The 14,969-nt window shown below is 39.8% G+C and overlaps 1 protein-coding gene and 1 long non-coding RNA gene across 2 annotated transcripts; both read right to left on the bottom strand.

Annotated features, from left to right (window-relative positions):
- Nucleotides 1-2,533: 2,533 nt before the first annotated feature.
- On the bottom strand, nucleotides 2,534-2,860 carry LOC143888674 (uncharacterized). The gene has a single exon (XM_077393104.1). It carries the CDS (start codon nucleotides 2,858-2,860, stop codon nucleotides 2,534-2,536), a length of 327 nt encoding a protein of 108 aa, XP_077249219.1.
- A 10,257-nt stretch (nucleotides 2,861-13,117) lies between these two features.
- Nucleotides 13,118-14,666, bottom strand: LOC143887524 (uncharacterized). Its single transcript, XR_013254222.1, has 3 exons — nucleotides 14,653-14,666; nucleotides 13,823-13,897; nucleotides 13,118-13,156 (listed from the first exon to the last, which is right to left on the bottom strand). It is a non-coding gene; the product is annotated as an uncharacterized LOC143887524 (long non-coding RNA).
- Between the last annotated feature and the right edge of the window lie 303 nt (nucleotides 14,667-14,969).

The following is a 14,969-nucleotide window of genomic DNA, read 5'->3' as shown; positions in this document are numbered from 1 at the left end:
ATTTTTCTTGGTACTCTTTGACAAACCCTTTCTGTTCGAGTTTGGTCAGTGCTCCCACAAAATCCTCAGACACTTGGCCCGAAACGTTGGCAAATGGCTTTAACAAACTCGTCCCATGACACCCTACCTTGCATCTTTTCTGGTACCACTGAAGTGCCTTCCTCTCCAAGTGAATTGAAGCTAATGGTACCTTATGATCATCAGTGATGTGGTTAAAGTTAAAGAACTGCTCAACCCTATATATCCAACCCAGCGGTTCTTCTCCTCCGTCAACTTTTGGAAATTCCACTCTTGCATATTTTGTACACACCATACAATTTGCTGTTGCTGGACCTGTGTTTGAATTATGTCTCCTTGGCTTTCATGATTTTGGACAACCGAGGCAGCGAGTTGGTTGTACTTCAGATCCCTAGCGGCTATAAGTTGTCTCATCTCCTGCAGAACATCTGCTTGCTTGTCTGTACTTTCACGAATGTGACGAATCTCCAATTCCATCTTCTTTGATTCCTGTAGTCTAGTTCCTTCAGCCATCGATTATTAGCAGAAACATGCCAAGATCGTCGCTTTGATACCAAAATGATATGATCTGGAAGAAAACATACAGAAAAACAAGAAACAATTTCCCTCGTCCGGGGGGAATCCCTCTACGCTGCTGCGCAAATTAAAATTACAATAATCTTCAGATAGTTTCTGCTATTACAAACAACATACATAAACCTTCTGAGAATAACTTCTCTAACTGACTCCTAAAAACTACCCACAACATCTAACTGAATGCATGACCTAATAACCTATTTGAACTGCTCAAACCAACCTAACTACTACCACCACATCAGGGCTGACTACAACAACACTTAAAATATAACAACAGAGAATAAAAATAAACAAACAACTAGATGAAAGGGTTACAAATTAGGACACGTATCAGAGAAAAAATAGTGATGCATGTTTGAGAATTTGGTGATCGAATTGTATAAGTATTGATGTCGATTATTTTAATTGTCAGGATGTGTTTCAGTGTTATTTCAAGTTTGTTTTGTTGTTGAAGTGTTTTTTGGTGACAATAGGAGATTTGAGACTACTTCTCCTTTAGTGTATTAATATTTCAATTGTTTATTAGTTGTGTTTGATAGTACTGTAAATAAATTGATGGCAGAAAGAACTATAAGCATTGATATGCTCGACATTTGATTGTTTGTTAATGATGTTTGGGTACAATTGTCTATTTGTTATTCTCAATGACCTTGTCGTAATAGGACGGTGGGAAAAGTGATGAAGCAAAGTTCTTGAACAGGCCCTATAATTCAGCAAAGATTATTCAAGAGAAGAAAAAGGTCTACCAAGATTCAGTAGTAGGCTTGAAGCCATCCAAAACATCATGCTAACATCAATAGTGTGCCATATAGTGTTTGTCACCAAAGTTGGCAAGTTTGGTCATTCTGTTTTATTATGTAGTGTTTGAGAGATTCTTATTCAATTTCTAGGCAAAATTTGAGCAGATTTGGTGGGCACGATGTAATGAAAACGTAAAAATTGTTTTCAGGACATCAATATATATGACAATTTGAGCCATTTCAAAAATATATATATATATATATGACAATTTGAATTTTTATTTTTGGCTGCTCCTAGTCCTAGGTTGAGCTAAGGTTAAAGTGGATCTTGCATCAATGGTTAGGATTAAACTGGATTTTAAGGCATTTTGGCGCACACACATGTACACACACACATATTCCCTTCCGGTTTGGATTTTGCTTTCTTTGATCATGTTCTGACAAAATCTATTGCCTTTTTATTGTTATAGCATTGTTTGTAAAGATCTTGTGGATTGTTCAATTCTCTAGCAAGTTCTTTACTTTTGGTGGGTCCCTTGTAGTTTTTTTTTGAATTGTAGGGTCCCTAATAGTTTATTTGCATAAAAAAGTATAATCAATATGGTTGAGTCAGTTGATTTGTATCTGTTCTCCAATCATGTCATAGAAAAAGGATGTTGGGAAAGTTTAGGCACTCATATATTAGCTATCTATACTTTTATTAGTTGATATTCATCTATCTTGAGGGATTTTTACTAGAACGAAATGTAGGCAACACGAATACAATCAAGCATCGCTTTAAGCTATGTTTGTGAAAAGGAGCTGAGTGGTAAACTGTCATGGAAGGCTATTGATTCGTTGGTAATATTTACAATTTTGTCAAATTTCCCATGACCAGCTGGTCTCTATTGATGATTGCATTCTCTTAAATTAAATATTTGGCTCTCTTGTTTAGAGGTAAGGACACTAATTCTGTTGCCAATGGATGATGGTTCAACAGACTGCAGAGTCAATGTGCTGGATCTTATTGTTTAGGAATTGCAAGTAAATATCATAGTGGTCTTTGTATTTGTTTCTGTTGCCATGTGCATCTAATCAGTTTTTTTTTTGAAAGAGTTAGCCAAATTATATTAATGAAAAGAAAAGAGCAAGAACAAAGCAAGGGTACTCAGGGAGGAAGTGAATCAAAGAGTGCTGAAGACTCCATGGAAACCCCCGCCTTAGCAAGACCATCCGGCGGAGCGGCGAGCATGATTGAAGGCCGCAGAGAGGGGTTTCACCAAATCAAACATTTTGTCAAATAAATTGTCAAATCTCCATGGTGGCTTTTGAGGACCCCTAAGCCATCGTATCACATTCAGTGAGTCCCCTTCCACTATCACATTATCAATGCCTTCTCTCGATACGAGTCTCAAGCCATGGTGCACTGCCTGCACCTCGTATTCTATAGCATCTTCCTCACCTAGAGGACCTGCAAAGGCCCAAAATACCTCCCTCAGTTCATTTCTTAGAACTCCCCCAATTCCCGCAGGACCCCGGTTCCCCATGCTAGATCCGTCACATTATCAATGCATGTAATTGTTTTTGGTGAGGGTTAAATGTAAACTTCTCTCAAGGGGATGGTGTGCTGTCCAACTAATGGAGAAATACATGGAGACATCCGAAACATGTCATGGACCAGAGAAATACATGGAGCCTTTTTGGCTTTGGAGCAACCCCTAGTGACAAGATTCTAGTCTGCATTTCTCTGTAAATTGTCGTCTTCTTTCTTTTTTTTCAAGAAGGGATGAACATTAAATTTAAGAGCACAATATTTTTGGGCTACTGATATTGGCACTACCATTTTTTAATAATTGAACAAATTCAGCCTGTCTTTTTCTTTTATTTTTGGTTCTGACAGCTTTTTGGGTACTGTAATAACCTTTGGCAGCTGTTATTATAGTAAAAGACACCATGAGTTAGTGCAATTATAAAAACATGGTAGTGGCAATATCCTTAGCCTATTTTTATTGCATGGATTCCAATCCATGTCACTTGATATGGTAATTTATTCTGCATATATCTGTTCCTGGTTAATATGAATTTGGACCTTACTTTGCTTGGTGTGCTTTGGCATTGATATAGTGTAGTCTCATCTATATGATGACCCAGTTTCTTTCAACTGAACATAGCATCTAACAAGCATGTCTTAAACACATAGGTGGCGTTTATACCTTATATTACTGCTGGTGATCCTGACCTTTCAACAACAGCAGAAGCACTGAAAGTGCTTGATTCTTGTGGCTCGGACATAATTGAACTGGGTGTGCCTTACTCTGATCCTTTGGCAGATGGCCCTGTTATCCAGGTTTGACTGTGCGGTACTTTTTATTTATTTTTTTCTGTTGTTCTTGCTCAAGTGTTTTAGTTTTTTTTAATCATTTTTAGGCTGCTGCGACTCGTGCTCTAGCCAGAGGGACCAATTTCAATGCTATTATTTCCATGTTAGAGGAGGTAGGTGGCCATTCTGATCATCACATTTATGGTCGAAGTTGTTTTTATATGCGTGCGTGCGTGCGTGTGTGGGATTTTCTAGGCAATTTCATGGAAAGCCATTTGGTGGCTGACACTCACTTTTTAGCAGATATGTCATATGTCTTATTCATTTAATTCATCTGAGGTGGCTGTTCTCTCCCGCAAAGTCAGCCACGAAATGGCTTTCTGTTATATTCTCTAGCAAATCCCTATTTATTTGTTTGGTTAGCTCTCTCTCTCTCTCTCTCTCTCTAGATACATAAATGTATGCATGATTGTTTGAAAGCAAGATTTCACACATGAACTGATTGGTCCCTGTTTTTTTCTTTTTTGAATGGTGAACTGATTGATCACTGTTAAAGTAAAAGAAAGAAGAATATTCTAGAATATAGGGAAGAGAAAGAAGGAAAAAGAAGAAAGAAAGATGTTGCAGGGTTTGATAGACACACCCCAAAAGCCCATACCTTTTACACACACACACACACACACACACACACACACGTGTGCACATACATGAAACACTCGACTACTCGCTATGTAAGTAGTTGCCTGGTTGTCACAAAACATTGTCGTTGTCTTGCCAACCATAAAGCCGATCTCTTCCATAAAAGTCTCCAACCACATTAACTCACATGCATTATCAGCTGTCCCACAATATTCTACCTTTACACTAGAAAGTGCAACCACATTTTGCTTCTTTCTTGTCCAAGTCCCAAAATTCCCTCCAACTACTATATTCTATAGGCGAGCATCTCTCGAAAGGAGATCTTGTTTCAATTTGTATTAGAAAAGATTTCCACTCAAGCATTGTTTTAAATTTCCACCAAAATTGGCACAAAACGACTAAATGTTTTCATTTCCTTCCCAACCAAAAACTATGCCGAAATTGATATGTATATAGAAACCAAAACTGTAAGTATATTAGTGGCATACTTTATCAGCATATGTTACATATTTATATTTATATGAATTGCATGTTGAAATATACTATATGTATTTTTTATGTATATTTATATGAATGACATGTGAAATGTGGTATTACTAAATTATCAAAGATGCACGACAATGCATGTCATTATATTTTTATATGTTCAAGGTTGTTAAACGGAGGATGAAATAGTCGCCCATTTTTTTTTACTTGGACAGCTCCTCCTAGTGTTAAAGAGAAGTCGTACACATTGGTTGTGTTGGTCAATTTCAAGTTCTCCACTATTTGCATGGTTGTGTTTGTAAGAAAGCTTCAAAGGGCCCTTCTTCTTATTGGAGCTATCCAGATTGCGTTCAGCCCACTAACGCCCTTAATTAACTTGGGTGATGTTATTGCATTCAATATTGTAGTGGGATAGGATTTTTGCAGGCAGGCAAATGGTACTACATTGTCAAATAGTTGTATAAGTCACATTTGGATGATTATTTCAGATTCTGCAGTGATAGTGATATTTAGTACTGAAGAAAGATGACAATATGTTTTTTTTTTTACATGTTATTGCTTGGGCTTCTGTTGGAACATATTGAATTCTTTATGCTCAGCTAATTGTCGGACCGATTCCATGGATGATATTTGCCTCTCATCTAAGTAAACGTTGTTTATCTATCATTTCTTGTTGCAACTATGTATGTGTTGTTTATGTGGTACCAGGTAATGGCGAAGGATAAGTTTTATGTGGTTTTCAAGGGACGACAGGTGGGCATATTCGAGAGTTGGGCAGACTGTCACCTTCAAGTGAACAGGTATAGTGGAGCATCTTCGCGCTCCCATGCCACAAGGAAGGATGCAGAAGCAGCCTTAAATGCATATATTGAGCGCCATGAGGATTTGAAAGACAAGCGTGAAGAGGACATCCACAGTGTTCCTTGGTTTTTAGGGTTAGCCATTGGTGTGGGGTTAGTACCTATGACAGTAGCATTTTAGACTTTTTTCCACTTGTTTATGAGGTAATGTTGACTCGCATTATGATTTTATATGCAGACTAGGCATTAAAATGGTTGCTGATGCCAAAATTACTACTGGTGAGGCACACAGCCTCCCTGACCTCAAAGATGCCGTGTTGAACATTGATGTTTTCGCCAGAGGTGAGCTCATTGATGCTTTTGTTCACCTGCACGGGCATCAGAAGGAAGCCGAGGCCTTCCTTTCTCTGAACGAGATGGATCGAGTGGAGATGTTGGGGCGCATTCTGCGCCGTTTGGCTTTGTGATGTTTATCTATTTTTTGTTGAACCGTTTATATATGAACTAATGTGTGTATATCTATATTTTGGGTGTACCAAGACTTTGGTAGAAATGTTATAACTTATGTTTAATTTTTGTTGGTAGATCATACTATGTACGTGTTGTTTATGTGATAGCATTTAACGCCCCAAAAAAATCTTGTGCAAAATTTGTTTAATATGGGCAAGTGAACATCGATAGAACAACTTTCCTGCATATTTTCCCTCGCTTTCTGGGCAAGTGAACAACGAGAAAGCAAGGGAAAATCACAATTTCTTTTCTTTTCCTTTCCATTTTGCCACGTCAGATTCCTTTCCTTTCTTTTCCTTTCCTTTCTCGGGAAAACAAGTGAACAGAGCCTACAGGAAAAGGCTGTTAATGAAGGATTTGTAAAAAGTTGGGGAGAGCCCTTATGCTCAGTCTCGATTATGGCCATTTACGCCTGAATACTTGGAGTGGGCCTCTTACTAAATCGCCCCAATCTTTATGTTCTTTTATGATCCTAAAACAGCCTATCCTTCACAGGATGATAATCCTTATTTCATTCTACCTCGCCTATGAATACGAGCGTTGATGTAATGGCCAAGGCTTATGCCATCCTTCACTCTCTCCTTGATTTCTCTTATAAAGAGTGTCGACGGATGTTAAAGTGGCATGAGATGGATGATGATAGAGCTATGGTACTGTACCTTTGAACATGTAATATGCCCAAGGGCATAGTTGACTTTGTACTTTATATTCCTTTAGTATAAATACATGAGTGAAGGGGAGATCTCTCCAACTCACATTTTCTTCTCTCATTTTCTCTCAGCATGGTATCAGAGCCCTAGGGTTTTGATCCCCTATGGATCACCTAGCTTCTCTCCCCCCGCCCCATCTTCTTCTTCTTCTTCTTCTTCCTCCCACCCCTAACCCTAGCTGAACCCTACCACCCACCTTCTTCTGCTGCCACCCCCTGGTTCCCCACCACCACCACCCCACGCTCGTCTTCCGCCGCCCCTCCACCTCGTCTTCCACCACCACCCCCGCTAACCCTCAATCCTCAACCCTTTTTCTTCTCTTTGTCCTTCCCTCCTCCACCATCTCCAAACCCTTAAAATAACAAAAAAAACTAACCCTAATGTCCTAAATATTTCCTCTTCCTTTTTCATTGTTTTTTGGTTCGCGGCTTCGATTTCGCAGCTTCCATGGCCATTTCTCTCGGATCTTCTCTCCCTTTTGAAGCCGCACTATGATTGTTTCATTCCTTCTAGTTCTTTCTATCACCCTTTATTTTTGCTGTTGTAGTGGGTATTACTGTTTCTTGTCTTTTTCGTCATAGATCCACCCGTCATTGAGGATCCCTCTACCGGCCTGACCGATGGGGTACAAGCCACAAACCCACCGAAGGCTATCTCTTCTTCTAGTTACTCATTTCCTGTGGAGGGTTCTTTTCTTCAAATGGCCACTGCTAAACTAGAAGGGACCAATTACTTGTCATGGAAAGTTAACGTTGCGACATATCTCCTTACTCGGGGCGTGGTTAGTCTTATTCGCAAGGATCCTCCCTTGTCGACCGATTCCACCTATGCTCGTTGGGAGCAGGACGCCGCCTTGATTCACACGCTTCTTTGGCGGAGTATGACTCATATTGCTGCCACAATGATGCTTCTTCCCACATCAAACCAAATTTGGGATCATACTGCGCTACTGTATTCTGGGGTTGACAACCTCACCCGTATCTGTGCCACGTATTCTGAGTGAATGCGCCTACATCGTGGTGATATGTCCCTAGCTACTCACTATGGTTAGTTTGTTTTCCTCTGCCAACAGCTTGATGTATTTATGCCCCTCACTTTTGATATCGTCGTTCTTCGCTGCTAGCGAGACCAGCTTCGAGTTGTTCATTATCTTGATAGTCTGGGCCCGGAGTTCATCCATCTTTGTCAGCAGATCATTGGCTTTGGTTCTATTCCCTCCCTTACGGAGGTATATTCTCATGCCCAGCAGTGTCTCGGTGATTCGTCATCGATTGTTCCGCTGATAGCTCTATTCTGGCGGTCTATGATGGTGGTAGTCGCCCTGCTCGTGGTGGTGGTTCTTTTAGCGGTGGCAAAGGACGTGATCGTGGAGGTGGACGTGGACACTCGTTTTGTTCTCATTGTCAGAGAGAGGGCCATCATATTGACATTTGTTACACTCTTCATCTCAAGTTTCGCCAGGTTCGCTCAGCGCACCTGACTACTACTAGTTCTTCTAAGAGTCTCCCGTCCTCCACTACTGCTAGTAGGTCAGCTGGTGATTCATACACTTTATCTTGTGCTCACTATGAGGAGTTTCAGCGTCTTCGACTGAGTGCTCGACCGCCTACTGGAGGCTTTGTCTAGCCAGGTAGTTCACCCACTACCTCTTCTCTAGCTCCGAGTCATGGATTATGATTCAGGAGTTTTAAACCACATGCTGGTAACTCTTCTCAGCTTACCTCGTTTATATGTTTTCCATCTGACTCTCAGTCCATTACCCTTGCTGATAAGTCCACTACTCCCATCACTGATGTTGGTACTATTAGTTCTCATCCTAGTCTTCCTTTATCTTCAGTTCTATGTGTGCCTAGATCTTCCTTTAGTTTGCTTTATATTAGTCAGCTTACTAAAGTCTCCATTGCTTTGTCTCGTTTTATCCTTCTTATTGTCTTTTTTGGATCTCTCGACTGGGAGGACGATTGTATCGGGTCGTGAGGTGGATGGGCTATATCGTATTGACCGTCGGCCGCCTGCTGCCTTGCATAGAAATGTAGATGCCTATCAATGGCATTGTCGTCTTGGCCACCCCTTACTTCAGCAGACGCATATTGTTCCAAGCTCTATTTCATCTTTTCAGTGCGAGTCGTGTGAACTCGGGAAGCATCATCGTGTGTCTTTTCCTTCCTGGGTCGTTAGTAGAGTCTCTAGACCTTTTCAGTTAGTTCATTCTAATGTATGGGAACCCTCTAAGGGTAGCGTCTTCAGCTGGTTTAAGTATTTTATTATCTTCATTGATGACTATTCGCGTATGACATGGTTGTTTTTACTTAAAGATCGTTCTAAGGTCTTCTTTGTTGTTCGCACTTTTCATGCTGAAATTAAAAAAACAATATAATTGCAATATCCAATGTCTACGCACCGACAATGATAAGGAGTATTTTTCTGGCTCGCATGGCTTTCAGGATTATCTGTCCACTCGTAGCATCCTTCATCAGTCCCTGTGTGCATACACCTCTCAATAGAATGGTGTTGCTGAGAAGAAACTCTGTTATTTACTTGAGGTAGCTCGCACCCTTTATAGTTTTACATCCTCATCAGAACCCCTTTCCTCCCCCGGTGTGTCTTTGACTGTGTATGTTTTGTCCATCATCTAGGTCCAAGTCGTGATAAACTTGACCCTCGCTCTGAGCGCTGTGTTTTCATGGGGTACTCTCGTACACAGAAGGGATATCGTTGCTACAATCCTCGTCTTCGTTGCTGGTTTGTGTCTACTGATGTTATATTTTTTGAGTCTGATCCCTTCTTCACTCAGGTGTCTAAGTCTCGCTCTTCTCTTCTTGACCCAAAAGTCTCACTTCCGCTTCTGGTTCTTCCCGATTCAGTTGTAGTCCCAATTGTGCTACCACCTCACCTGTGGCTGCACCAGCTGCGGATGCTCCCTCTATTACCCCTTCAGCGCTGCCTGTTCGTCCAGCTACTACAAAACAGTATCAGCGACGTCGCCACAACGTTGAGCCCACGCCACCTCTCGAGCTTCCCCTTTTCAGCCGGTGATCCCAGTCTCTACTTCTCAGGTATCATCTCTCCCTTCCTCAATTGAGCTTTCTGATTCTCCTATTGCTTTGCGCACACGTTCTCATTCCACTACGCATCCTATCTCTCACTTTGTTTCCTATAATAATCTCACCCCTATCTTCAACAGTTTTTGTATCTTCTCTGTCTTCTGTATCTATATCACAGTCTGTGGCTGAGGCTCTTGCCCACCCTGGATGGCATAAGGCTATGGACCTGGAAATGGGTGCCCTTCACACAAATCAGACTTGGGATCTGGTTCCTCTACCTTCTAGTGCTCGTCCTGTTGGTTGTAGATGGGTGTTTTCCATTAAATATTTGCCAGATGGTACTGTTAAGCGCTTGAAGGCGCGTGGTTGCAAAATGATATACTCAGACTTTCGGTGTTGATTATACTGAGACATTCTCTCTAGTTGCGAAGATTCCATCCGTTCGTGGACTCCTTTCTCTGGCCGTGAATCATGGTTGGGCCCTGTATCAGTTGGATGTGAAGAATGCCTTTCTCCATGGCGACCTAACTGAGTAGGTGTATATGGAGCAACCTTCAGGCTCTGTTGCTCAGGAGGAGATGTCCTCCTTTGTCTGTCGTCTGGGATAATCACTATGGTCCCAAGCAATCTCCACGCGCATGGTTTGGGAGTTTTAGTGAGGCAGTTATGCGCTTTGGCATGAAACAATGCGTCGTAGACCATTTGGTTTTTAGTCATCACTCTTAAGCTCGTTGCATTTTGTTGATCATGTATGTTGATGATATTATCATCACGGGCAGTAATTCAAGAGGTATATATCAATTGAAGATCTTCTTACAGAAAGAATTTTCCACTAAGGATTTGGGTCGTCTCAGGTACTTTCTTGGGATAGAAGTAGCATATTCTTCTAGAGGCCTTTCTCTATCACTAGGGGTGTAAATGAGCCGAGCCGAGCCTGGCCAGGCTCGACTCGGCTCGTTAAGCTCAAAAGCTCGGCTCGGCTCGCGAGCCTTATCAAGCTCGGATTATATTAAATTCACACGCCTCATCTTCCCTGGACAGCCCTATCTAGTGTAATTTGACTACTCTTTTTACACTACGGCGGGTGGTCTAAGTAACAAATGGGATTCCAAAAAAGAAGTGACATATTTGCCTCCCCCTTTCACTCCTTGGACAACCCTTTTAGTGTATATATTAATATAATATATATATATTTATTTAAATATATTAAATTCTTAACAAGCTTTAATGAGTTGAGCCGAGCCGAGCCTGGCCTAACTCGGGCTCGGCTCGTTAAGGATTCGAGCCGAGCTCGAGCGAGCTTCTGAGCCCGAGCCAAAATTGACACCCTTATCTATCACAAATGAAGTATGTTTTGGATCTATTAGAAGAGACAGGCAATCATGGAGTGAAGCCAACATTTGTACCCATGGATCCTAACGTGAAGCTTGTTCCAAAAGGAGGGGACTTGTTGGAAGACCCTGGCAGATATGGAAGACTGGTTGGTAAGCTCATATATCTCACAGTTACTCGCCCAGACATATCTTATGCTGTATGGGTAGTCAGTCAGTACATAAGCTCTCCACGTGCCTCTCACTAGGTCTGTTGTTTAAAAGGCATGGTCATGTGAAAATTGAAGGCTTTTCTGATGCGGACTGGGCTGGATCTCCAGCAGATAGGAGATCAACCACTGTGTATTGTACCTTTGTAGGAGGTAACCTAGTGTCATGGAGAAGCAATAAGCAAGATATCATAGCCAAGTCCAGTGCAAAAGCCGAGTACAAAGCAATGGCACACACAAGTACTGAACTCAGTTGGCCTCTTCTCCTTTGCAACTGTACTGTGATAACAAGGCCGCAATACACATTGCTACCAATCTAATTTTTCATAACCGCACGAAACACATTGAAGTGGACTGTCATTTTATTCGTAAAAAATCCAGAAGGGAGAAATAACACTGTGTTTACTCGTTCAGTGGATCAGGTAGCCGATATGTTTACAAAGTCACTAAGCAAGGCTAGATTGAGTGATATTTGTAAAAAGCTAGGAATGTATGATAAATAAATTCCAGCTTAAGGGGAGTGTTAGAACATGTAATATGCCTAAGGGCGTAGTTGACTTTGTACTTTATATTCTTTTAGTATAAATACATGAGTAAGGGGGAGATCTCTCCAACTCACACATTTTCTTCTCTCATTTTCTCTCAACAGTTGAGCACTTGAGTTTTAAGCGGGAAGGCGCGGGTGCGAGTATTCTCGATTTTGAATGCATTAAAGGGTTATTATGCCCTGCTCATGAGTGGTGTATGGAGGCTCTACGTACAATCTCTCTAGATGGTATGTTTAGCCAAACTGCCTAGGAATCTAGACAAATTGCTAGAGTTCTGATAAACCACACAAAACCAATAGGTCTTCACAAAATATGACAAAAAGAGATTAAACAAGAATAGATTTGATCAAAAACATGATCAAAGTAGGGTAAAACCATAATTCCAAAAGATAGAACTTGTAACTATTCATGGACCTCTAGAAAACACGTCAAAACTTGCCAAACTTTTGAGATGAATGAAACCCTATAGGGCCGACTATTGATGTTAGTATAATATTTAAAACCCCCTTTGTCTTGCATTTGGATCTTAGTCGATCCTATTTATTCTCTCAAATAATTTTGCTCAATTAGCATCAGTTATCAAATATTTTTTGCTAAATTAGCATCAGTTAAGTAAATGCTATGTTTTATTTGCATATAAAGTGGTTACTATTAGGATAGGTAAAATTCAAAACCTATTGCAAAATGTAAAATTTAGTAGAATACAGAAAATAAATGGTAAAGATCTAAGTGTCGGCATGTCACACTGAACCCAAGGAATGTCAGAGTCAGGACAGGTACTACACCCATTCAAAATAAGTAAAATAAGCAGTGTAACATAAATGATGCATGATGAAGAAATCCAAAAGGGTATGGTTATAATAATACATAAGGACAACTTCTGAAACGATTTCATTGTTATGTATTCGACTCGTGGAAAAATTCTGCTAACTGTTCTTACAAGTTGTAACCAGCTAGAATCTGAAAGTTGGAAACCCATTCAAAGAATCAAAATAAGTAAAATAAGCAGTGTAACATAAATGATGCATGGTGAAGAAATCCAAAAGGATATAGTTATAATACTAAAACATAAGGGCCACTTCTGAAAAGATTTCATTGTTGTGTGTTCGACTCGTGGAAAAATTCTGCTAACTGTTCTTACAAGTTGCAACCAGCTAGAATCTGAAAGTTAGAACTAAAAATTCATTTTTTACTTACAGGAATCTGTGTTCTCTGCTATGCATAAAGCTGATCTCGTCTGAAAAGCCTAGTTGGCAACCATCAACCAATACAATTTAAGTTTACAACATTGCTTCTTATTGAAACACTAATAGGCAGAACAGCAAAAAAAATCGGCAGATAAATTTAAAGGCCAAAAAAATGTGAACAAGGTCTTAGTCCTATAGGTCTCATAATTCGAAAAAATTACTAATTTTTGAGTGCCAGATTCCATAAATAATATTATTAATATTTGTTTCAGTAGATCGCAATCACCCAGCAGCACCTGAATCAAGTAAAAAATATTCTGTTTAAAAGGGAAAAAAAAAAAAAAAAAAAAACTCCCATTGTCACAACTATAGATAGAAGCAGCTACAGCGAGCGAACAAAAAAGACCAGCCTACCATGCTGTCTTCTCTACTTAGGTTTCACCCATCATTTCTTTTAAATAATGAAAATTGCAAGTAAATGCGGCATATCACAGAAATCACCAATACTGTGAACACTTTCAAAATCAATCAAACACCAGATTCTCTTAAACAGAATTTTTCTTTTCTTCGTAATGACGAAAAACAAAGGCCCAGATAGTGAAAAAGTAGATAGATTTTGAATGTTACCATTTCAATCACTTTGTTTTTTATTTTCAGGCTGTGCAAAAAAATGTTTGGCATTGCGAGCCCAGATATTGAAAAAGTAGATAGATTTTGAATGTTACCATTTCAATCACTTTGTATTTGATTTTCAGGCTGTGCAAAAAAATGTTTGGCCACTTCCGCTTCCAGTATGGCTTCTAGCAGAAATATAGAAAGCATAAGTCGGGACTGTTTTCTTCATAGCAGAAATATAGAAAAGATCACAAGCAGACTCACATATACCAATGATCACAAGAGCATCAGAAAATGGTGAAAACACTTGGCTTGTGACATTCACTGCACTCAAAAAAGAAGTACAGAAAAAATAATAAAGGAGGAACGTCTAAAGCCTACCTACATCTAATATAATGCATGAGCCCTAACCTGAATTAACATAAAACTTAGCCATGATGCCTCTTTCTTAGAAGTAACCTAGTGTCAGGCAGCCTACTAGATTGACTGTTAAATACAAGGTCACTGTTTTCTGGCACGAATCTATCAGCTCTACCTTAGATTGCATTTACAGTTGCAAGGGTAAAATTTTTTCCAAATTCTATCTTCAAGGACATAAAAGCATGGATTGTGAAATGACTGAACCTGAATCAGACGGAACTAGTTTAGGCTACTGAATTTTTAAATGAAGCTAAAATAAATTTTTATCTTACAGAAATGTTCCAAGCCCACAACATATTATGGCTTTATATAAAGCCTATGCACACTAGTCCCAGTTTATTTTTCGAAATTCGCCATAATTCTCTTCATTTGTCAAGCTCAGATAATACTAGGATCTGTTCATGATTTACCAAAAACAGTTAAATAGGAACATGATCAAATGCGTTTTTTACTCTAGGAAAAAAAAATAGTAACACAATGAGGTGGAAATAAAAGTGGTAAAAAGTACTAAGGTTATTACCTTTGCGATTTGCTATTAACCCAGTGCTTTCAGCAGAGACAGGAAGAAGTGTAAAAGGACCAGCATCGTCATTGAGCATCTCCATATCCCCACTATTCTTTAAAGAGACAGTTTTTACAGCTGGTGATTCAGCTATCCTCCCATATGCTGTTGCCTGGATGTGCAAACTAGCCAAACCTATGGGAGTTGTACCATTATCCTTGCAAAGGAAACATGACGAAAATAAGATGGATTTAAAATGCAGAGAAATTCCTATAAAAATAAATGCACCACATAATATGAGAGGTCAAGTAAAACCTTGGAAATGGTTTCTTTTG

Source organism: Tasmannia lanceolata, unplaced genomic scaffold (assembly GCF_043159265.1).
Source record: "Tasmannia lanceolata isolate RefF3 unplaced genomic scaffold, GAP_Taslan_0.1 ptg000012l, whole genome shotgun sequence".
In the NCBI taxonomy this organism is placed as follows: Eukaryota; Viridiplantae; Streptophyta; class Magnoliopsida; order Canellales; family Winteraceae; genus Tasmannia; species Tasmannia lanceolata.
The sequence above is the reverse complement of the archived record's forward strand: the minus strand, read 5'-3'. Positions and strand labels throughout refer to the sequence as shown.

Bases quoted from the DNA above. Each gene is read 5' to 3' on its own strand.
- LOC143888674 (XM_077393104.1), bottom strand. From the start codon at position 2,860: ATGGGGAACCGGGGTCCTGCGGGAATTGGGGGAGTTCTAAGAAATGAA.